Consider the following 23,622-nt stretch of genomic DNA (forward strand, 5'->3'; position numbering starts at 1 on the left):
TTGCCTGCAGCAATGACGTTTTAAATTTGTATGACATTTGCTATTCTGACGGTTACTTGAGGTGGTACATTATTTTTCATTTTTTCATAATGATTGTTACTTTTTATCTGTATCAAAATGCTATTGAATAAATTGTGCATGAAACTAATAAATTTAAATGGATGATATTTACCACAAAGTAGGTCAATATATATTTGTAAAATGTGTATGTTTCACAAAAAATATGATTATTAAATCATATTCAGCTAAAAGTGTGAATAAAGAATATCTTCATCGTTTCGATAAACGTAACTCACATCAATAGAATAGAATAATGATTTATCCTTTGAACTAGAACCTTAAAAATTCAAGTGTTTTTAGCATAAATCTAGTATAACCAAGTGTCCCTTTCCAAAATGTTTCTTAGATTTAAAAAATAACAATAATTACGTTTTAATCAACGACTTGCCAAGTTAAGTAATTACAAGCAGGTATCAAATTAGTTGAAGGGTTTAGGTTTCACTTATATTTACATAAACACCTCTAATTAGTCTATCTAGGTCAACGATTAAGTTACTTGTTTATTTACTGCCAATGTTATCACGTATGGAAAACGTTCTGCCTAATATAGTGAAAAAAATATAAAACCTTTAATTAAAAGGTAAATCAAAACAATTTATAATGTGCAATCAAGCGTATCAAACAATGTATGTAAACAGAGTGACTTTTTCGACAGGGTGTTGTAAACGAAATCCAGAGATATGATAAATAGGGGAAAACGCTGAAATTAATACGAAATCTCAATTTGCGTTATCAATTTTTTTTAATTGATGTAAAAAATTCATCTTCATATGCATTTTGGTAAGTCTTCTAGTATTTAAAAAAAGAGTTTTTATTCAATGCATAACACTAATAATAACTAAGAAATAGTCCCACTAGCGACAACTAGTCGCTCGTGCGTACCCAGCCTAAACGCGATCCGGTTAAAACTGGCCTGAACTGAATCGTGCCAGTATTTTCCGGCCGAGCGCGCAACCAACGGTCAAAGCGCTTTCAACGCTTTTTGTACTTAAATACCGTGGGCTTTTGACTTTTACCATAAGAATTTCAGAGTGATCTCTCGCGTTAGAGATTCACCTGAATGATATTCGAATGTAATGTTTTTTAAATATATAAGTTAACGATTTTGAAGTCCGAGGTTCTCACCACTGAGCCACCACTGCTCTCCCTCCCTCATAGGAGGCCTGTGTCCCAGCAGTGGGAACATGTATGGGCTGATGATGATGATGATGATGATAAGTTAACTGTTAATGATATTAATTGTCTTTTCCTTATAAAACCAGTTATGTATTCGTAATATAACATCCTGTAAATTTGTGTTAGATCATGGTTATATTATTGTATAGATGTAGGCTTTTTCTTCGTTTTATCCAAATTGTATTTTTGTCTCTTTCACCTTACTCGATGTCATAAAACTTTTCACTGATTCTTAGCAGACTTCGGATATTATCATCATCATCACACGTATATATCCATAACCCACTACGATAGCCAAGCGCGGGTTGGTAGATATAACACCTTTCCTCACGATGTTTTCCTTCATGTTGTGATGTTTTCCTTCCATTTCGAATAGTGGTGATGTAATCTACATGCTTTTCTGAACACTCGCCTGGTCTCGAACCCCGGATTTATCGATGTTATGTCCGAGGTCCTCACCACTAAGTCACCACTGCTTCAAGCTTTGCTTTGTCTGATATAATATATTTATTGATATATTAAGTCAGTAGTCCTTAAGATAGCTATCGAAGTAGTCATTTAAGTGTTATATAATTTTCCGGCACCATATTTTCCTGCACTATTATTGCAATATTTAACAATATATTTTACGATATTCCGCAGTTTAATATCCTAACAGAACGACTCTATTCTTCTTACTCTTGAAGCGCTTAATATTTGCAAGCATATTGCGTCTTAGTCAACAGACAGTGTATCGCTGGAAGCGATATGAAGGAATTGAACGATGCAATATCAGAACATTTATCGTGCGAAATTTTTAAAATTGCCCTTTATGCGAGTGCGCGGAGGTTATGTTTCTATTGACGCTGCACATGAATTGAGTGGTGTGTTGGATTTGTCTTAATTATGAGTTTTAATGTTCTCGTAATTATTGTATCGAGATTATAAAACACTAGGTGCGCCCCGCGGTTTCACCCGCGTAAGTCCGTATCGTATAGGATTATCATGAGCTTTCACAAAGCTCATGGGCAGTGGCGTTGCTTTCACAAAAGAGGGTAGACTATTCCACAAGGTGGTGGTGCGCGGAAAAAAATTTCGCTTGAAGCGCACTAGTTTTATGACGGGCGGTGCGGTGGTGAAACTCAGCAGCAGGAATATTACACAGTTATAACATTTACCACCGGTTCGGAAGGCAGTTTCTACAGAGAAGAGCCGGCAAGAAACTCTGTAAGCAACCCACACAAGGATTAAACGATTTTGTCATCATCACTCATGCTTACGTGGTCTCCAGTCACCCATCCATAGACTGACCGCGCCATACGTTGCTTAACCTGCATATCGTTCAAAAACCATTGAATGCAACTAGCCGTTAAGAGTGCTCAGCCTCATTAAGAGTACTGCGGTTATGTATTCTATTAACGCGATCGGATGTGTGTAGACCCTCATATAGCAATAGGGGCTATACACATGTATTCGTGTTACACGCTAAAATCTATTCCCGTGAAGCACTGTGCGTAAAATTAATATGAGTATCGTTGTGGGACAGGAATTTACGGATTGTTTAGTAATTTAATTAACTACCGCACTAAAATTGTTTGATAACGGTAATGTTAAAATGAATTTTGATCTAGCTTAATTGGGACCAAATTTGGCTAGGATTTAGGAAATTGCGAAGTTGGTTCCCTTAGATTAGATTTTAATAAACGTTATAGTCTTTGTATACATTTTAATAAGGCGTACAATAGCTTGGCAATGAGAATAATTGGTTTAGTATAATAATCAATTATCGCTTTAGAGATTCAATAACAGGAAAAGACTTAGTAACCTTTTCTAAAACCGATAAGTTATTAAATGAGTATCTAAATATGCCCTTGGGTTATTAACAACGAAGGCAATAAAAACGAATATACCTATTTGCTCAGAAATAAAATAAAAACAACTAGTAAAGAAGATATAAGTCACTTCAATGAACACCAGCCGACCGCCTCCTTGGTATAGTGGTTAACGCGTGAGCTTAAAACCGAGGGGTCCTGGGTTCGATTCCCGGTGGGGATGCACAAAATAAAAATGTCTCGGTCTGGCAGGACACAGAAGGCTGATCACCTACTTGTCCATAAAGAAAATCGATCAGTGAAACAGATGTATATCATCTGCCCCATACCCCACTAGGGGGACACGGGACTTCACTTTTTTTTTTATAGAACAACAGGATTTTCAGCTATGTTTGGATAGGTTATGCCAGTGCTGATTAGCAAAAGCTACTTAAAAGAAATGTGTCATAGTTAACCCTACCCCTACTGACATTATAAATGTGAAAGTAACTCTGTCTGCCAGTCCGTCTGTTTGTCAGATAGTTTGAGACCCAAGAAGGTCATAGGATAGTTTCCCAAAATACTTCTTGCGGAAAAAACCTTAAACAATCTGTTACTTTTGAGCAATCAAGCCGAATTCTCATACAAATATGTTTACATATCATTTTCATCATTAAAATATTGACTCATACGTATGTACAATCAAGAATAAACAGATTAATAAATCTTTATCATATTAACCATAATTGTTTTTGAATAATTGTACAATTCAGTAGTTAACCTTAACATACTTTCCCATTATACAAAAGATTACACATAGTCTAGCGATCAGTTCCGAGTCGCGTCAGCCTGGAACAATTTCATTACACGAATTGATACTGTTATTATCATAGCGCGAACATTTTGCGAATATATATTTGCATTTATCATTAGCAGTGATTTGTTTAATGACGTTATCTTTTTCGTTTTATTATTGGTTCTCTTTACGACACACCTTTTTAATTTCTACAGTTACTGGTACATACGTAATTGTGTCGAGTGTTTGTGTCCTTTTTGTGTTTGTTCTTTTGTATTGCTGCGAATAAAGAGTTATCTATCTATCTATCGACATACCAATTTTTTGGAGAGAGCTATGTCCAACAGTAGACGTCCTTAAAGGCTGCAACGTTCAATTATTACGTTCGTTTGCAATGTAAATTAAAATACCGTTCTTACAGGGTAAAATGAGACACTCGGACTTCGTGTAAAAGGCATCTGCCCCAGGAGTGGAAATGGACTCCCATACATTGTTGGTTAATGTAATTTATATATTTTTTCTTAAAGTAACAATCAAACTAACGCATTAAATCAAAAACAATGCTATCTGTAAATAGATAAATATATAAAATAAAACAATTACTAACTACCGCCTCCCAATTTTCAGAACTAGACCTTTAAACGGACCAACATATTTAAAAAAAAAACAAATGATTCACCACAAGTTCCGAGATAACAAAACCAGAAAATTGCAATCGAATGACAAGCTCCTTTTTTGAATTCGTGTTAAAAAGAACGTACAAAAGTTCGCTAAGTTTGCAACTAGATGGCGTGGCACGTAATGAGAATATCATTATGTCCATCAAGAAACATCTCTTCGACCATTTCGACTCGAGCACGGTTCAGCTGGGCCCAATTGGTCGTTTTGGGAATTTGAGCGGATAATTGAACCATTAAGCATTTTGACCGTGTAGAGATGTGTACAAATAGATTTTATGTGATTTGTTTTGAGGATACTATACGCAATTGTGAGACACGTTTTTTTTCTTTTACTGCATTGCCGCTCGCTTCGCCCGCGTTGCCTAAAGCTTTAAGCTAAACACTACATAATAATACTATCCTTGATGAAAACAGAATTAAATTCAGGCGCAGTTTTTTTTTGTCATAGCGTGCAACGGATCTGGTGGTTCACCTCACAGTAAGCAGTTACTATCACCCGTAAACATGCATAGAATGCGTTGCCCCCTTTTGAGAGTTAAAGGATTATCGACAGGGAATAAGAAATGAAACGAAGAGCGAAGAAAAGAAAACGTATCTTCCCCGCTCACCTTACGAAACACAGTAGCACTCCCAGGCTGCTGATCTGGGTTGGGATGCTGATCTTCTGTGGGGGTGAGGTAGCTTTTCCGAGCAAGTTGGCCCAATTTGTTTTAAAGCGTATTCGACTTTTACCCACCCACATTATATAGATTACACTTACATACAAACACAGACAGACAGACACGGCGATAGATTGTAGTATATCTTATGATTAAGTTATAAGTTAATTGATTCACTAATTATTATTTATATTTACTTGTTAATAACAAACTCTCAACTACTAAATAGGTCTTTCGAAGAATACAATAATTTTATATAGCACCTCATACTAATTCTAAACGATGCAATGTAGACATAATAAACGCTAGACTCAGCTGTGTCCTATCGGCTGTTCAATACAGCAATAGATTCGTGTATTATGATACACTAGCTGCGCCCTGCGGTTTCACCCGCGTAAGTCTCCTGGAATATCAGAATAACTAGAAGCCTATGTGTTATTCCAGTTGTCCAGTTATCTATATACCAAATTTCATTGCAATCAGTTCAGCAGCTTTTGCGTGTAAGAGTAACAAACATACACATGCGCGTACTCACAAACATTCGCATTTAGTATAATATACCAATATTATAATATTAGGTCTTGTATAATAGCTTTTACCGTAGCGGTAAAATGTAACATTTGTTTCTTTCTAGGTTCCTAATTATCAACATACACAAAAATCAAACTAATGCTCCGTTGTGACTTGAAAGAAAGACAAACAAATAAACACTTCAATAACTTAAATAAACACTCACTTTATATGAGAGCATTTAGAATTGAAAATTTTAAACTGTCGCTATAATAAATACCTCATCCAAAGAAGGTTTTAAGGATATTAAACACATCGTCATCATCATCATCAGCCCATACATGTTACCACTGCTGGGACACAGGCCTCCTATGAGGGTTTAGGCCATAAACTACCACGCTGGCCAAGTGCGGGTTAGCAGATGTCAGATGATTCTTGGACATGTCACAACTTAGCTTTTTCACGATGTTTTCCTTCATCTTTTTGAGCAGTGGTGATATTACACATGCGCAGATAAATTGAAAAATCAATTTATTTCCTGCACGCTCGCTTGATTTCGAACCTGGACTTATCGATTTCAAGTCCGAGGTCTTCACCACTGGGCCACCACTGCACACAACAACAACAACACAACGTCACACCTACATAATAGTATGTTAGCATCGATTGTGTGAACACGCGCGTCCCAGTACATTTGATTTAAAAAATTTAAGAACAAAATACAATTATATTTTACTAGAAAATTATTTAAATGCATTCATCTAATTGAAATCATTTTGCATTAAGAGAAAAGCTAAACCGTCTGTCCCTGACATATCATATCGTCTTTTTACTAATATTCAAGTTGAAAATTTTAAGCATTATGTTCACCTTAAACCTACGAATGTTTGAGTTTTAAATTGTCGTGAGGACAATTCAAAATGAACCCCTGACATTAAGCAAACGATAAAAGTAACCGACTAATTTAACTACACGTGTTATGAGGGTAGTTTGTAACTGTTATGCGTTTACGCTAATTCAGTTTAAATCTTACTACCAAATGTTAAAATGACAGTTGTCACTTAAATTAACAAAATGGAAGTACTGGGCAATTTGTTTCATTTTTTATTTAAAGTGTGAAACATATAATGATTGGTTAGGTAATAATGACTACAAGTTTTTAACAAGATACAAATTCAGATGGCATCACAAAAAAGTCTACAACTAGAACGCTTATTATAACTGAATATCATCTAAATAAAACATTGTATATAAAACTCCACGGTATACATTTTAAACTAGAGAAAACTATTTGACAACTGCTGCAAGTGAATTTATAAAACACGCAGTTAAATATTCACAACTGCATCCGGTTAAGTTAATTTCATTAAGGTCAAAACTTAGTCCCCAGGAATTAAGCCTGTGCCCTGGTTCTCATAATTCGAAGAACACAAGTTGTATAAATTTAAATTCAACCAAAATTTTCCGCGGTCTAAGTTATAATCAATCTCATAGGATATCGAGATTTAAATCTTTTAAGTATTCAATGGAGAAAATAAAACAGTTATACTGACAATTCACTCCAAATATTACCACATTAATATAACAGAAGAAGAATTTATGAAGAGTCATCAATGTTGTGTACAAAGTATTTATAAAATATGCTAAAAACGAAATGAAAACCGATTCAATTAATTGCTCCTGCCATACTAAAGTTCACTATTTAATCTTATTTACTCCATTATGTCATAGCTTTCAACTGCGCCGGTGGTTCGCCGCATCCACCGGTAAGCGATCACCATCGCCCATGAACATATACGGAAATAGGACCTCTGTAAGAACGTTGTTCAGTATTAGAAAGAAAGAAATAAATAAATTTATTGTCTATAAAATAAACAGCATGAGAGAGGGATAAGGAAATGACAACGACGGGGATTAAAGAATTAGCTGAGATAAGTAAGTCATGATACGGGCTTCCAGCTCCCCCGAAATATCCATACTCATTACAGGTTTTTTTTTAATTTCCTTTCCTCAAACGAGCGAATATTTTTAATTAACAATTTGATACATTTCAATCCCGCTACAGGCTACGCTCAGTGCCGCGTAGCACATTGCTACGTGATCTTCGTAGCACTCACGTAGCACATTATCAGCGAGTTAGTTAATACAGTTACGGACCGGAGTTACAACTGGACAAATATTGTCATGTCCCTGATGGTAATATATATTTTATGTGTATTGCAATAGAGTTTAATTTAAGCTGTGAAAACAAGAATGAGCTCGTGGAAGTATTATTTATCTTAACGTATATTTCTAGGACATTAGACAAATATGGCTTATTGAGTTAGGTATTTATTTTATCTGTAGTCTGTCTATCTTTTAGACATTAAATTTATTTTATTACCTGTAACATACAAAAATACAGGCTAAAGATTTAATACACGTTGATACGCTGCTGTCTCATTTTTTGATAAAATAGTCCATATATAGTATATGACAGTACAGTACAAATAATATTAATAAATTCCCTAATGTGAGAGTCGAGCATGCTTCGGCACGAATTGTATCAGCTCGTACCGGGGAAGGTATCACAATCCTACAGAAGATCAGCATGAATAGTATCATGCTACTGTGTTTCGTATACCTGTTCCCCCACTCACTGAAAGTGGCGAAGCGTGCTCGATTTCCACACTCAACTATACAAATATCCATTCCAAATGCATCTGAATATGTTCAGCATTACGTGAGCAAAAGAAACAAAACCGAACAAACTGTGGCTTATAATATTAGCAGCACTCCTTAAATCCAATTAAAGACTATCCTTTCCAAAACATTTATCTAGAATGAAAATCCGGTTCGGTCAAGCGCGAGCCGAGATAATATCCCAAATGGAATCCGTGAGTTTCTGTTTCACATTTATCTGATGTAACTTTTGTTAATTAAGTTGCCAAGTTTTTACTTAACTAAAAATCTGCTGGATCCCGCCTGAATGCTGGCCATGCTAAATTAATTTGGATTTTACTGACAGATCTTGTTTTATGAGCTTTATTATTACTATGAATATTGATTTGATGCAAATCTACATTTGTAATTCAAATTTAAACTGTCCTTGAGCAACTCAATTTATGTGGCACTAGCTGTGCCTGCGACTTTGTTGATGGAAAATTCGATAAAACGGGGCTATTCCCAAACGATTTGCTAAATATTCCATTGATGCTCCTCTTTTATTAGTCATATCGTACTTACAGCCTTCAACAATGAAACTGTATGAAACAAGACTACTTCTTTTTTAATCTTGACAAATGATAAATAAACGAAATCTTCGGGTTTTTGAACACCTCGGTATATGTATATGTAATGTAAAAATCGTTCTATATATAGGCTGGCCCGGCAAATGCTGTTCTGCCTTACTCTCATCATTGAAGGGTATTAAAAATAGATGTTGACCGGAATTTTATATATATACTAGCTGACCCGGCAAACGCTGTTCTGCCTTACTCTGATCATTTAGAGGTATGAAAAATAGATGTTAGCCGATTCTCAAACATACCCGATATGCACACAAAATTTCATAAGAATCGGTCAAGCCGTTTCGGAGGAGTATGGCAACGAAAACTGTGACACGAGAATTTTATACATTAGAAGATATAGAGATATTTCATACTTCCTAAGATTCACATCCAATTATACAAACATACTTCGAGATCATTGTATTTTTTATACAAGAACAAGCAAAGGTGGGCCACCTGATGATAAGTGGTCACCGTGGTAAGTCGAAAGGCAGGCGTGAGCAATCTTCTTTACAAATCTCTCAAATCCATTATTTCTCTTCCTACGAAATGACTCATTACGTACCCCATTTATATCCCTTCACCATAAAAATCCGTCCAGACTGCCGTATCTAAAACTGGACCCACTACACGTCGGTCCCACTTGTAAAATATTCATTTCCAAGAATAAATCCAGCAATGTAATATATCTGATGTGGTTAGTACGTTGAATAATTTAGACAAATACGCTTCTACTACTGGCACTTGTAAATGTCAGTCTAGAGTACTGTGTGGCGCAATGTGAACCGTATGTCCGTGCTGTTAAAGTTCATTTCGGCATGCGGAGTGGATTCTAAAAGTTATAGAATGTGCAATGAGATCAGAATAGGACTATTACATGTTTAAAGGCCATTGTGTTTCTATTGCTATAATTTTTTGCAGCGTAATGAGTGTTTTCTTTAGGAATGTCGCATGTTAATTGCAAACGTTTTATTTCTTTGTAGGTGTCGTAAAGATTTCTATGTAGCTGGTATTTATACAAATTTTAAGTAGCTTTGTATTATTTAATGCTATCAAATAAAAATGTAAAAATCTTTCTGCTTTTTAAAGCTAAATTGCTCAACCAGTTTTAATAAAAAATGACATGGCGATACAATAAGATCCCATGTCAAGTAAGGTCATAATTTTTTGGCAGTTATTTGAATAACTTGAATTTTGTAATCGGACATTTAGGGATTTATTGCTTTTCCTAGTTAATCACAAACAAAATTATTGTCATCATCTACTTAAGCCTGATATTGATAAAAGTCATGAAAAAACTATGAATTCCAATGAAAACTGCATTAAATGTATCAGAATTTCAGAAGGCAATAGCGATTACTGAACACGTAATAAGAGCCCGTCGCATTGAATCGAGTATAGGTAATAATCCAATTGGATTTATTAACAAGTGGTAATGGTATAGAGACTCTTTCCATTATACCCTCTCTATGTTTGAACTGATTTCGTGCTTTATTTGTAACTTAACCGACTTTGATAAAGGAAACTTATGTGATTGGTTTTGATACTACAATATATTATTATCCTACTAATATTATAAATGCGAAAGTTTGTAAGGATGTGTGTGTGTTTGTTGCTCTTTCATGCAAAATCTACTGAACCGATTGCAATGAAATTTGGTACGTAGACACGCTGGACAACTGAAATAACATACAGAAACTTTTATCCCGATATTCCTACGGGATACGGAATAACGCGGGTGAAACCATGGGGCGCAGGTAGTTTTTCATAATCTATTGGGGTTTTTAATAAGCAGAGGCGGATTTTTCGTATAACTAATCTGTCCGGAAATAGTCTAAAAGCATTGGTATAACACAGCTCGACACACATCTCATTACCATGCTAACTTCCTTTGTCTACACGTGCGAAGCCGCGGGTATCAGCTTGTATTAGTGTAGATTAGATATAGCAATTTGTTTATTTGTCCACGTACTGGGTAATTATGTATATAATTTATATGTTTCGTCCCCGTAGTCAGAGAAAAGCGGTCCAAGGGATTTACTCACATCGTTTTCGATCCCCTGGAATTTCCGGGGCAATACCTATACTGTGTCCTTTATCGAGGCTCGAGCTATCTTTGTACTAAATTTCTTCCTAATCGGTTAAGTGAATTAGGAGTTACATTCACTCACCGTACGACACATGCATGCTACTACTTCACGCCGGTTTTCTGTGGGGGTGTGGTACTTCCCCGGCGAGCTGACCGAAAGGACTGGGAGGGTAAAGAAAAGGATATGGGCCTCCGGCTCCCCCACTCACCGAACGAAACACAGCAGAATGCTATTTCACGCCGGTCTTCTGTGGGGGTGTGGTACTTCCCCGGTGCGAGCTGGCCCAATTCGTGCCGAAGCGTGCTCGACTACCACATACAATACTTGTCTCCCACATTATAAATTTTTATCGTAATATAACGGAAACATATCAATTTTCCCGCCATTACGCAGAAATGCCGGTTCTATTAAAAATTCTACAATAGCAAGTTTGACGTGTGCAAAACTTTTAAACGGGGATGACAATTTTTCATAAAACTTCCAGTTGCATTCCGAGAGCTTGAACGCGCTAACTTTAATTATTTGTATAATACTGTATTCGATTCGTGAATTTATTGATTTGTTTACAAAACAGGCTGTTATTTTGTACCATTATAATAGAATTGGTCCAAAATATAGTCCTTTGCGTTATATATTATAAAATTTTATTTTTATACTAGTTTTGCGTCTGCGGCTTTGCTTGAAAATTCTGTACATCATTGATTTTCGGAGCGCAGTGTATTTTTTACGAGTTTATCTATGTATATCTCGTTTATTACAAATTTTAGCAAAAAACTTTACCTTTTATTTCGTTTTTAAAGAACTGTACTGGACTCAATAATTTACATCTTAACTAATTTACTTTAAATCCCCCAGTCAAATAATATAACCACTTCTCTAAATATTTTTCTTTCAAATATTACGTAGTCTGTAATTTGAACCTAACATTAATAACTTAGCATTTATCCACACCAGTAAAAACAACACCAGTGAAAATTGGACAATTGTTTAAAAACTACATATCTACTATAACATAGTAAAACACTCACCTATCCATCATATCACCCTCCGGTCGATTTATAGCCGCGTCCTTAGAAGCAGAATACACGTAAACCCTGGTGTCCGCCTTATACCACTTGATGCTGTGCATTTCACCACACGACTTCCCATATATACGACAACGGAGCCGCGCCGTCTGACCGACCAGTGAGGAGGCGTGATCTAGAAATAAAATTAAGTTAATTTAGTAATTTTCTATATATACGTATCTATCTTACATTTAGTATTGCCTAGATAAATTAATGAGGCTTTGTAACACAAAATACATTTAAAATAAGTATAAAAATAGATAAACTATACTGCATATAAATAATATGCTCTTTGTCTGTATTGGCTTTAGGTTCGAATCGGATAGAATTTTTTTGATAGATAGCACTGACTCGTAAGTTTGGTGACCAGAGATGGAGATAAAATTTCAAACATATTTAAAACACTTCAATATGAATAATATTAACCACTAATATTAATACAAGTGTGTAGTTTATTTTTCATTTATCACAGACACAAATTTATTAATGTAATACAAAAAACTATCATTTTACTTTAATAAACGGCGAAACAATGCTTTCAAATCTAAACGTAAAGAAACAAACACAGTTCATTGGATGATACAAATCTTATTCACCCAGATTTAGACATAGCCTACATCTAGACCCTAACTAGGAACACGTGTAAAAGAATACAGCAAATGGCATTAACTACGTAATCCTAATATTGTTGCCTCGCATACGACGAGCAAACAGCTTTATATATTTCATGTGGTACAGGTTATAAGCGAAGTGATTTCAAAATAAATCCATGTTATTAGCTTCAACCTTTATAAACGTGAAAGTTGATGATGGATGGATGTATTTACTAGCTTAGCCGCGTGGTTTCCCATAGCCAAACCCGCAGCCAAAAGCGAGTGTACTATATATAGCGTATGACTAATGCAAGCTATATGGGTAACTCTGGTATATTAGCTACAAAACTTCTAAGTATAATCAAAATCCGTTCGATGGTTTTTGCGTAAAAGAATAAGGAATATGCATACATGCTTACAACTTGTCGTGTTTATTTATTAATATGAGTAGAATTTCATTTACAAGTGACAACTGGATGCAAATTGCAGACAGGCTGTATGTTTTTTTATTATTTTACGCAACAAAGTCTGATCAAATGTGTATGGAATTTACGGGTATGTATAAAGAAAATTGATAAATTATTTAAACAAAACAAAATAAGGTAATGCTTCCATAGGTTTAATATACAAGAAATCATTAACTTTTCTTTAAACAATGCCAGTCTATTATAGAAAGTCGTATGTCTTTGTCTCATTGAAATTAATTTAGTACGTAAATATTCTTATATGTCGTCTTGTGTGTGCTGTTCCGTCTTATTATTTGTTTATTTATTTGAGATCTAACAGAAACAATTACAGAAGATTAATAAAATTTAGGACATAAACACATAATAGGACGGTAAAATCTTTCCTTCCATATTTCGTTAGACAAATTGAAACCTTCCAGCATTAGTATAAAATCGCTTTCAGCTTACAACACCCCCTAAGCTACACGAACGTTATTTCGCGATGCGAACCTTAATCCATTCGTGAATACCCTTGTTGCTGTGAAATAGATTTTTGTGCTTCTTTAGATTATTGTTCAAACTGTGACATCATCATCCCATTATAATTGTTATTAATGTGACCATGTCCCTATAAGATAACCTGTAATATCCCAAATAACCTATAAGTGTAATTAAGAAATAAAGCTGTATTAATTATTAAAGAATTCAGTTCTAACCAATATATGCCTCAAATTGAAACTTCTCAACCATATAACCAGTTTTAAACATAAAAAACCATTAAGCCCTCAGCTCAGCATAAACACAAACACAAATATCAAAGTCAAGCTCCAATTTCCATCCAAAATGAAATAATCCTGGATCAGGAAGACCTATCCTTTCGTTGAGGGTCGTGGATTATGACCGTAACAATAAAATTACAGTCCTAACACAATTTGCAAGCATTTAAACGCTATTTATTAAATCCGGCCGCTTGTCTAAAGTTAAAAATATTCTAAGACTTGCTTTTCACGTGCGGTTCTACTCAAGTAATACATACTACGGGTATGACATTTTACAACGCGTTAAAAATAACCACAAAAATAATGTCGTAAAGTCGCTCTATATCATTTTGAAAGTAAAACATTGATATTGATAATATATTAAGTAAGATCTTTATAGATATATAATAAAAATGTTACCCATATTAATCAGGATATCTAACAAAACTCATTTTAAATACTACGATACAGCGTTGTTTGCAGACTTAATCATTAGGTTTTATGTTAATTTAATGAAGCATTTATCAAGCTATTTCAGTGCTTTGGTACACTTCATTTAACTGGATTTCAGTATGAAAACACACAATCTAGAACCATCTAGCACACGGAGTAGATAATTGAACTGTCACCTGTCAACATCGCTTAAAATCGATGTAAGCCTCTGTAACGCATCCAGTGGCTGTCGATCCATGTTAGTGTAAAATTGTTTTTTAGGAATTTAAAAAGCTTTTTTATGTCATTGTCGGCTATGCAGCTGGTGGGTCGCCTGATGGTAAGCGCTACCACCGCCCATAAACGTTCGGAAGGGCGCCAGTAAGGTCGAATGCAGACTTGTATGCTTATTTACGCTTCTACAGATGGTTTGCCGACTTTAAATTGGAAAGGGATTAAGAAAGGATTGAAAAGATGAATATAGGAAAGGACTGGGAACTGTAAGAAAAAGAATAGACTCCAATCAGTTGTAATATGGTTTTTCAGTTACTGAAGACGAATGCTTTAAAAATTGACAATATTTATTGATATGAGGGCTACTTTTTATACAAAAATATTAAAGAACATGTATTTTTAGTTTAGTATTTTATCCTATCACGAATATAAAAACCTACCATTAACATACTAACTACAATTTTATTTATCTATTTACTGATTTCAAGTTTTGTGCGGAAACTTATATTGAAGCAGCTTTGAGAAATAAACTTTTATATTCTAAAAATACCGTCTAATAATAATTATAAAAGTTGAGTACCAATTAATTATAAAATTCATAGTGAAGACTTATTTATATAAGCATAGTGAATACTTTTTAGAACAGCAATTTATTTTTTTTATTTATTTATTTTTTTTAATATATAGCAATAAATAGATTTTATTTAAAAATAAGTCATTTAGTCGATTTTGATGAATTTATGAACAAAAAAGGACAAATTTTGGTCAAGCAACACTTTTACTTCAATCAATTAACCATCATCATCATTATCAACTCATATATTATCGAAATTGATTCTCCAACGAGGTTTCCTCACTATATTTTCCATCACCAATTTCAAAAAGTTGAAATATAGTATTTATAAATTCATATAAAACACAAAAGACGGACAAAACCGCGTACCACAGCCTGTACTCAACAAATCACTACCTCACAAAGCATTAAATTGTAAATATATTACGCTGACGATATTAAATCTCGCAAGATTATCCTGCCTTCACAACACTAGATTAATATAGATACAAGGTATTATCTTCAATGTTGGCAAGGAAATAGAAAAAGCCGGCGAACACAACATGTTTACTTTAATGTTAAAATTAGTTGCGAGAATTAAATGTAAACTTCATATTTATCGGAAAGTTACGCTTGTTAGTGAGTTTGTGTTTTTTATCACTCTGCATTAGAAAATTCGCTGCTTCGCGTGTTAATTAAAATGACGTTTCCGTTAGTTGCTAATTAGGGAGTTACAGATTGTTAAAATTTGGGTAACTAAACTTTTTCGTGTAAAATAAGCGATTTAAGGAGTAGGTTTACATTAACATAAGGAACCCTTAACTTAAAATAAATAACCCTTTAAACAATTTGCAGAGGCACTACCTCATCAGTCACCATCAGGCGAACCACCAGCTCAGTTGCCCGCTGTGATATAAAAAATCTTAGTTACAAAATCCTAAAATTACACATAAGGTCTAGATATAACCTCTATATATAACTAGATATAACCTCTATAAGTCTATGATACCCACATGGGAGCAAGGTTTTATTCAAGGGTCTTGAGCTGCCTCATGACGGTCTGTCGGTTGTTCTTTCCACGTGTCCATTAGAAATGAATGAATGGGAACCCACAAAGGCATATTGCTGTGGGGGCTTGTGGGGGAACTGGTGAACGCCATAGGCACCATGGAATGCCATAGGGGATCGTGATCCCGGAGTTCCTAGTAGTATGCTTTGGGATTGATCGAGAATGCTTAACTGTGTAAAAATCCCTTTATATCTTTTAGAGAGTATCTTTTGGAGATTTCCTTCCCAATAACAAAAAAAAGATAAAACCTAATAAAAATTACCAGAAAAAAACAAACAAACTAGAAAAAGTATAAACTAGTTTCCCTATTTATTATATCCCATTTGTCTAGTCACAATGTAATAATAATTCGGAGCAAAAATAGCTTCGTTTCTTTTAACGTTTGACGTATACTGACGTCATCCAACTCTAACGATACCGGTTGTAAATGATATTGCTATTAGAATATTACAATATGTATTTATACCACCGGTTTAGTGCGGGCAATTAAAGTAAAAATAAAAACCTATTCGTTCCTATAACAACAAATATTACAAAACAATTTACTGACATATTGTTGCTTGTAGCGTGTAAGTAATTTATCCGATTTCAAAAGAATGCGCCTGTATTTTTATTTAGAAAAACTTTAGACTGGATGGTCCGATTTTTGGTGATTATTTATTAATTTGATAGCTGGTGTTCCTAGCTACCAGCTACATTAATTTGCTTACTCAGTTTTTGTTTAAAATAATTGTTTTATGAACAACTCAAAACCATTGCTATTTGCGTTAACTTATCGCGTATCGCGTATCGCTGTATGTTTGTATGCTTGTATGTTTGTTTGTAACCGACGCGACGCTTGAAACGGACAGATTTAATTCAATCTTTGTACACTCATCAAAGATCGGACGATAAAAACTTTCATCAGTTTATAAGATTGATTATACGTATACTCTGTATAAGATTAAGGGAGACGTGTAGTTGATTTTATCTTATAAGCGTGGTTCTTAAGCTTTTTTTTATCAAATTTATTTACGATTCTTCTTATCATATCATCCCGTGTTATAAAGCGTCACTAGCATTCAAATAGATTTAATTCTTACATGTCCAAGTCTTGCGACTCAATTCCTCACCGTGCGGGAAGCCACATACAAAACTTCAAAAATATATCACAAATACGTTTCATATTCCCACATAAAGCGTGTGGATGTGACATTTCGAAAATATCGTCCAATATTGCCGCATCCATTTTGGTATGTAAATTTTTGACGCGAGTTCCAACTCCGTGGCGCAACATTTACTGGCAAACTCCAATGAATTTTTATTTATTGCTTTCGAATGAAACGTGTGATTCGGTTGTCGATGTGTAATCGAATAAAACTCGTGTAAGTGTTCGTTAGCTTGCATTTTTATATATATATATAGCCGGTAAATTTGTGGCTTAATTACGTATGCAAATCAACATATAGAACTCTGTGCAAACGTATACTATCTATTTTATCTATCCTACTAATATTATAAATGCGAAAGTTTGTAAGGATGTGTGTGTGTGTGTTTATTGCTCTTTCACGCAAAAACTATTTAACCGATTGCAATGAAATTTAGTACGTAGATCGCTGCACAACTGGAATGACATGTAGGCAACTTTTTTTCCCGATATTCCTACGGGATACGGACTTACGCGGGTGAAACCGCGGGGCGCAGTTAGTTTATTATTAATTTACAAATGCATGCCTTGAAGTATACAACATGGTCTACCAACAAGCGATCAAACACGTATTTTCAACGCGCCATTATTTCGCGTTAGGCGTTAACTATTACTATGGAAAACTTTATTTTTATAAACAACGATAAATTTGACAATTTATGTAAAGAATATTATTTTAGTAAATTCGTTCATTTCTTCATTATTTTATTATCTACAGATCTCTGATAGACGTCAGGTGTCACTGTCAGTAATGATGAATAAGTTAATTTGAATTTTAACAATTAATTCAAATTCCTAATTCGAAATCCTGAACAAAGTATATTCTAGACTAAAATGAAGTCTTTAAATCTAGCCTTTTGTTATCAGGTATATAGGTTTATCTGTTAAACATGTAAATGTATTAATATTTGTATTTTATTGTTTTAAAAATAAAAGGTTTTGTTATTTCAGAAAACGCAATTTTGTCTTTATTTCAACAAACTATAATATAACTATTATATATATAAGGAGGTCCGATATAATTTTTTGAGAAATTTAAAAATTTATTTTCTGCTATGCTGACTGAAAAGAAATAGTTATTAATAAATTTTGCATTCTGTATGATAGTCCTATTGCTCGTTCCTATAAAAGCGAATAGTATTCTGATCTACTCACATTATTTTAGGCAATTTTATGCGTGTATTAACATCTCCAACGAGTCATTTCTAGTACTCCATATAACACGTTAACTCTCACACACTAGAAAACAGTAATTTTTTCATCACAAAACACTGCACTCGCCCTTTCATCTTGATCCCTTCATCACTGCGTCAAACCAAAAAAGTATCATATATTTCCAGTACGAAAGGGCCTTGAATAAAAATACCGCATTGTACAAGCATCAAACGTATTAAATCACGCCGAAAACTTGGGCCATAACCGCTCAGCGGTCTCTGCCAAAAGTTAGCAAATTAGCCGCCGATTTATGGTAAGATGCTAATGTGCCGGATAATATCGGGTCGTTTCTTGGAATAACTGATTTACATGTTACCCCGCGACGCCAGTGAGTATTGTAAACAGGTATCTACGCAGAGGCGAGTAATATAATACTATAGAATGGTATGTGAGTTGTATGGTTTTGTTTTTAAAAAGAGTTTGCCGATTATACTCTGTGTTTACGAACTGGTAGTAAATAGTAAGACTATGTTATGTGTAATTGAATAAAATAATACATGTTATTATAGGCGTATATTTTGTTTTTTTATGATGAATCTTAATGCTAGCCTGAAGGGCTACTACATTATAGGCGTATACAAGGTGTATTTTTTTTTTATATCATAGCGGGCAACTGACCTGGTAGTTCACCTGATGGTAAGCGATCACCACCGCCCATGAACATTCGCAGAGGTTGGGCCTCTACGGATGCACTGCCCGCTTTCAAGAGGCAAGGGAAAAGGACAGGATTGACGACTGGAAAGAAGTGGAGTGTTTTGATTTATACACAACGGCTGAAACTATTGATGCGTGGCTTCGTCTTTTTGTAAAATACAAACATTTTGTAATGAGAATTTGCAAATAACTTATTACATATCTAATCCATCCAATTATTTCAAAAGTTATATGTACTTTTCCCATCATTTATGGTGACTACATATGTACGTAATTATATAAGCTTTAAAAGATATATGTAAAAACTAGCTGCGCCCCGCGGTTTCACCCGCGTAAGTCCGTATCCCGTAGGAATGTCGGGATAAAAAGTTGCCTATATGTTATTCCAGTTGTCCAACTGTCTACATACCAAGTTTCATTGCAATCGATTCAATAGTTTTTGCGTGAAAGAGCAACAAACACACACACATCCTTACAAACTTTCGCATTTATAATATTAGTGGGAAGTAGGATTATTCATAGATAAACACAGTCGTACAAACACAGCATGCTTATTCGCAGCATTTAACATAGCTCCTCGATACAATATCCGTACCCACTACTTTAAAAAACGATATCATACACATACAAAGCATACAGCGCTCGCTCACCGACACACTTAATTAAAAGCCATTAACAAAAAACGCGATGAATGCGGAACTTCCGAAAGCGTCGAGCTCGTATTAAGAGCAGTAACACCTCTTAATATTTGCATGGTGACCCAAATTGAAGGGAGTAATCCAAAAAAGTTTTTAAATCACGCTTTTGTCCATGAGTCTATTGAGGAAGTTGCTTCATTTACTAGAGTTGGACTATTTACGTTAAATAGTTTGTAAAATGTGCTATTGGGATGGTATTACCTAGATTGGTATTGGTAATTATAGATTTGGATTTAATATAAAAGATCATGATAGTATATCACTGTGTTATACATAACATAACTCACACACAAGTAGAATTAATATAGTCTGTAAATATTAAGAGTTTAATTAAAATGCTACTACTGAGTCATTCTTTAATCAAAATCGATATAAAAGTTGAAAGACAAAAAGGAAATACGTAACAGTAGATTACAAAAGAAATATAATAAAATCACAAAAGATTAGAAGAAAAATGGCGGTAAGCTATACCAAACGTGGCTTCGCCCGCGTAGTCGGAAGAAAACTTGACGTTTTCCTGGGATTTCGTAAATAAAAATTATCCTATGTCCTTACACAGGTCTCAAGTTATCTTGGTACGAAATTGAATCCATCCAATCAGTTCAGTCGTTTCAACGTGACGATGAGTCAGATGATGAGAGATACTTTGTCATTTGTAACAGTAGGGATTTATTTATCAGTTTCGGATTTTCAAAAAAATATTCTCATGATAGAAAACGTGATATCAAATACAAAACTGCGTGTAGAAACAAGCGATATAAATAAAACAACCATGTTGCATCGTCTCGGTACTGATTCAATTACAAAGTTGCTTTATGCTGGCAAGTTCGCGCTGTGCGCAGCTAGCTTCATACAGAGTTTGTCTTCATCGTTGTACTTTATTTTATCTTTTATACTTTGGCTTTTAATAAGTTGTATATGGAAGATAGGTAATCGTAATAAAAATAAATTAGTTGACATAATTGGAAAGCAGCAGAGTTTCTTGCCGGCTCTTTTCTGTAAAAACTGCTCTCCGAACCGTAAATGTTAAAACTATATTATGACGATTCAAAAGTACTTCTTAAGACGTCTAATTGAATAAATTAATGGTTTAGTTTGAGACTGAGTTTACCTCAGCGACTGTTGACCGATTGGCGTGCTTTATATTTCATTGGGAATTGTTATCATTTGGTGGGAACATATACTAGAATCTGGAGTGATACCTTCCCCAAGGACTGTCTGTGAACTTTTTTCGTAGTAAATTATTATTCTTGGTTTTCAAGAAAGATAAACACCAATAAATTTGGTTTTTGTGCCAGTAAGTTCGCCATTATTTAATTTAAATTGTGAAATACGTACGAACTGAAAGACTCAGATTTCATATAATGTTAACGGCCCCAGTCTAAATCTAAAGATTCTCTAATCTTTTAGTTAAAGTATTCACAAAAGCGATAAATTAAGACTCTGTATCTATAAGGAAGACGTGAAACTGGCGGGAAAAAAAGTAAATGTTTAAAAAGTAATTTTCCCGCCAATTTAAACGAATAGTTTTATTAACCAAATTTAAAAGCAACATATCAAGCGAACACTTCCATAAATTCACTTGAATCTTTTAAAACTATGGCAATGAAAAAGAAATATTCCTTACAAGTTTGGTAATAAATGTGCAAGTTTGTAATTGGTCGTTTTGCTGGATATTTATGTTCGGGAAACATCGTGGCGACTCGGGCTTGCATTAATATCAATGTAAATTGATCTTTATTCAAATGACATAAAGTTCCTTGTCGTTTATTATTCATATTAGCTTGGACATTTGAATTGTGATAATACTCTTTTGAGACTTGAGTTTCCAATGTGTTGTGTTTAATTAAATGTTATAACGTATCTGAAATTATTTTTATCTGGTCAACATCCGAAAGGTATGTACCGATTTTGATGGAACTGTTCCTAGCATATGGGATATGTCATATTTACCAATATACCATATATAGCATGTAATGTTAAATTATGTTATAGTTAGTTAATATCATAAAATAAAATAGTTGATAATATATTATATTTTTAGGTGGACTAATTTTCATTAATTTCTTACTTTCTACGAGGCAGCTTCACAGACAGGATTCAAACTTTCATCCCTATATTACTATAAATCCGCCAGTAACTCTGTCTTTCACACTTAATCCACTAAACCAATTTGGATCAAATCTGATACAGAGATAGCTTGAGACCCCAGTTATCATTATTATTATTCACGATCATGTAATAATACTTCTAGTATACGTGAAAGTTTGTAAGAATATATAGATGTTTGTAACCCATTCACAAAAACACTGATCAGATTGAAATATAACTTCAGATAGATAGATAGTCTAGATAAGCATATAGGCTACTACTATAGTTATGTACCAAACCAACAAACAAAAACCAATCAACGTTTTAGCTATAAACAAATAAGATTGTATCGAGTTTATTAAATTATTAGACAAAATGAAGTCTTTGATGCTCGCAGCATTTTCTTTGTAAATTAATTATGTATTTATAATGAATATTGCGATCAAAGTTTAATAATTAATTTTAATTCTTCTTACAATTGGTAAAGGAAATTTATCTCTCACTAAGCGGAGGGTGTATTTAGCCGACTTTACCAAATAGTCATTAATGAATGTGTGTGTTAAGAGATAATATTATATAAAAAGCAGTGGTGGCTCAGTGGTGAGAACCTCGGACTTCAAAATCAATAAGGTTCGAGACCGTGCGAGCGTGCAGGAAATAAATTGATTTTTCAATTTATCTGCGCATGTGGATAACATCACCACTGCTTCAACGGTGAAGGAAAACATCGTGAGGAAACCGGCTTGTCCAAGAATTAAAAGTTCGACGACATGTGACATCTGCCAACCCGCACTTGGCCAGCGTGGTGGATTATGGCCTGAACCCTCATAGGAGGCCTGTGTCCCAATAGTGGGAACATATATGGGCTGATGATGATGATGATGATGATTATATAAAATGCTTTTATAATCGAATGTCTTATTTGTCGTGATAATTCCTAGTTATCCGAATTGAGAATAGAAACAATTATTATTTATGAACAAACGGACATTCGGGTAGAAAAAAAATTGTCGAAAGAAACCGCCAAAATTATAAAAAAAACCATTACTATTTCGAAAGGTTGCCTGGCAGAGATCGTTTGTATGCGACGAGGCCTCTATTGACATAAATAAAGTAAATGTTTCTTTACTTACTGTTTTCGTATCTGTTGATTTTATATATAGTCCTTCAAAGGACAGCATGAACGGACTACAGTCACTGCTCGGTCCAATCTAAAATCCCCGCAGCGAAACCCATTCTAATAAAACACAAATAAATCATACCGTCCGCAGTTCTATTCAACCTGAATGATTGGAAAAAATAAATAAAAATCCTGTACGGATAGCATATCGTTTCTCTACGTCACTATCTTCCGGCTACAATACCGGTGATTTATCTGCTGTCTCTATTTTATTAACATAGTCCGAGATTAATGCTGTTTTTGTTGTTGATAGCTCACATTTTTATCATTATAGCATCTCTGCTGTCATACAGTCCATTTAAGTTCTTAGTATTTATCTACTATATAAAAATAAGTCGGGTTTTCCTTCCTGACGCTATAACTCCAGAACGCACGAACCGATTTCCACGGTTTTGCATTCGTTGGAAAGGTCTCGG

General features: G+C 34.4%; 1 protein-coding gene across 7 annotated transcripts in view; it reads right to left on the minus strand.

Moving 5' to 3' along the window:
- The window catches only part of LOC119835985 (hemicentin-2), a 320,995-nt gene that overhangs the window by 139,658 nt on the left and 157,715 nt on the right, over positions 1–23,622 (minus strand). For all 7 annotated transcript variants that reach the window (XM_038361130.1, XM_038361129.1, XM_038361132.1 and 4 more), the window contains exon 3: positions 12,059–12,230. In XM_038361130.1, the coding sequence (XP_038217058.1) occupies positions 12,059–12,230 (172 nt within the window). The remainder of the gene's footprint in view (positions 1–12,058; positions 12,231–23,622) is intronic.

Source organism: Zerene cesonia, chromosome 22 (assembly GCF_012273895.1).
Source record: "Zerene cesonia ecotype Mississippi chromosome 22, Zerene_cesonia_1.1, whole genome shotgun sequence".
Classification (NCBI taxonomy): Eukaryota; Metazoa; Arthropoda; class Insecta; order Lepidoptera; family Pieridae; genus Zerene; species Zerene cesonia.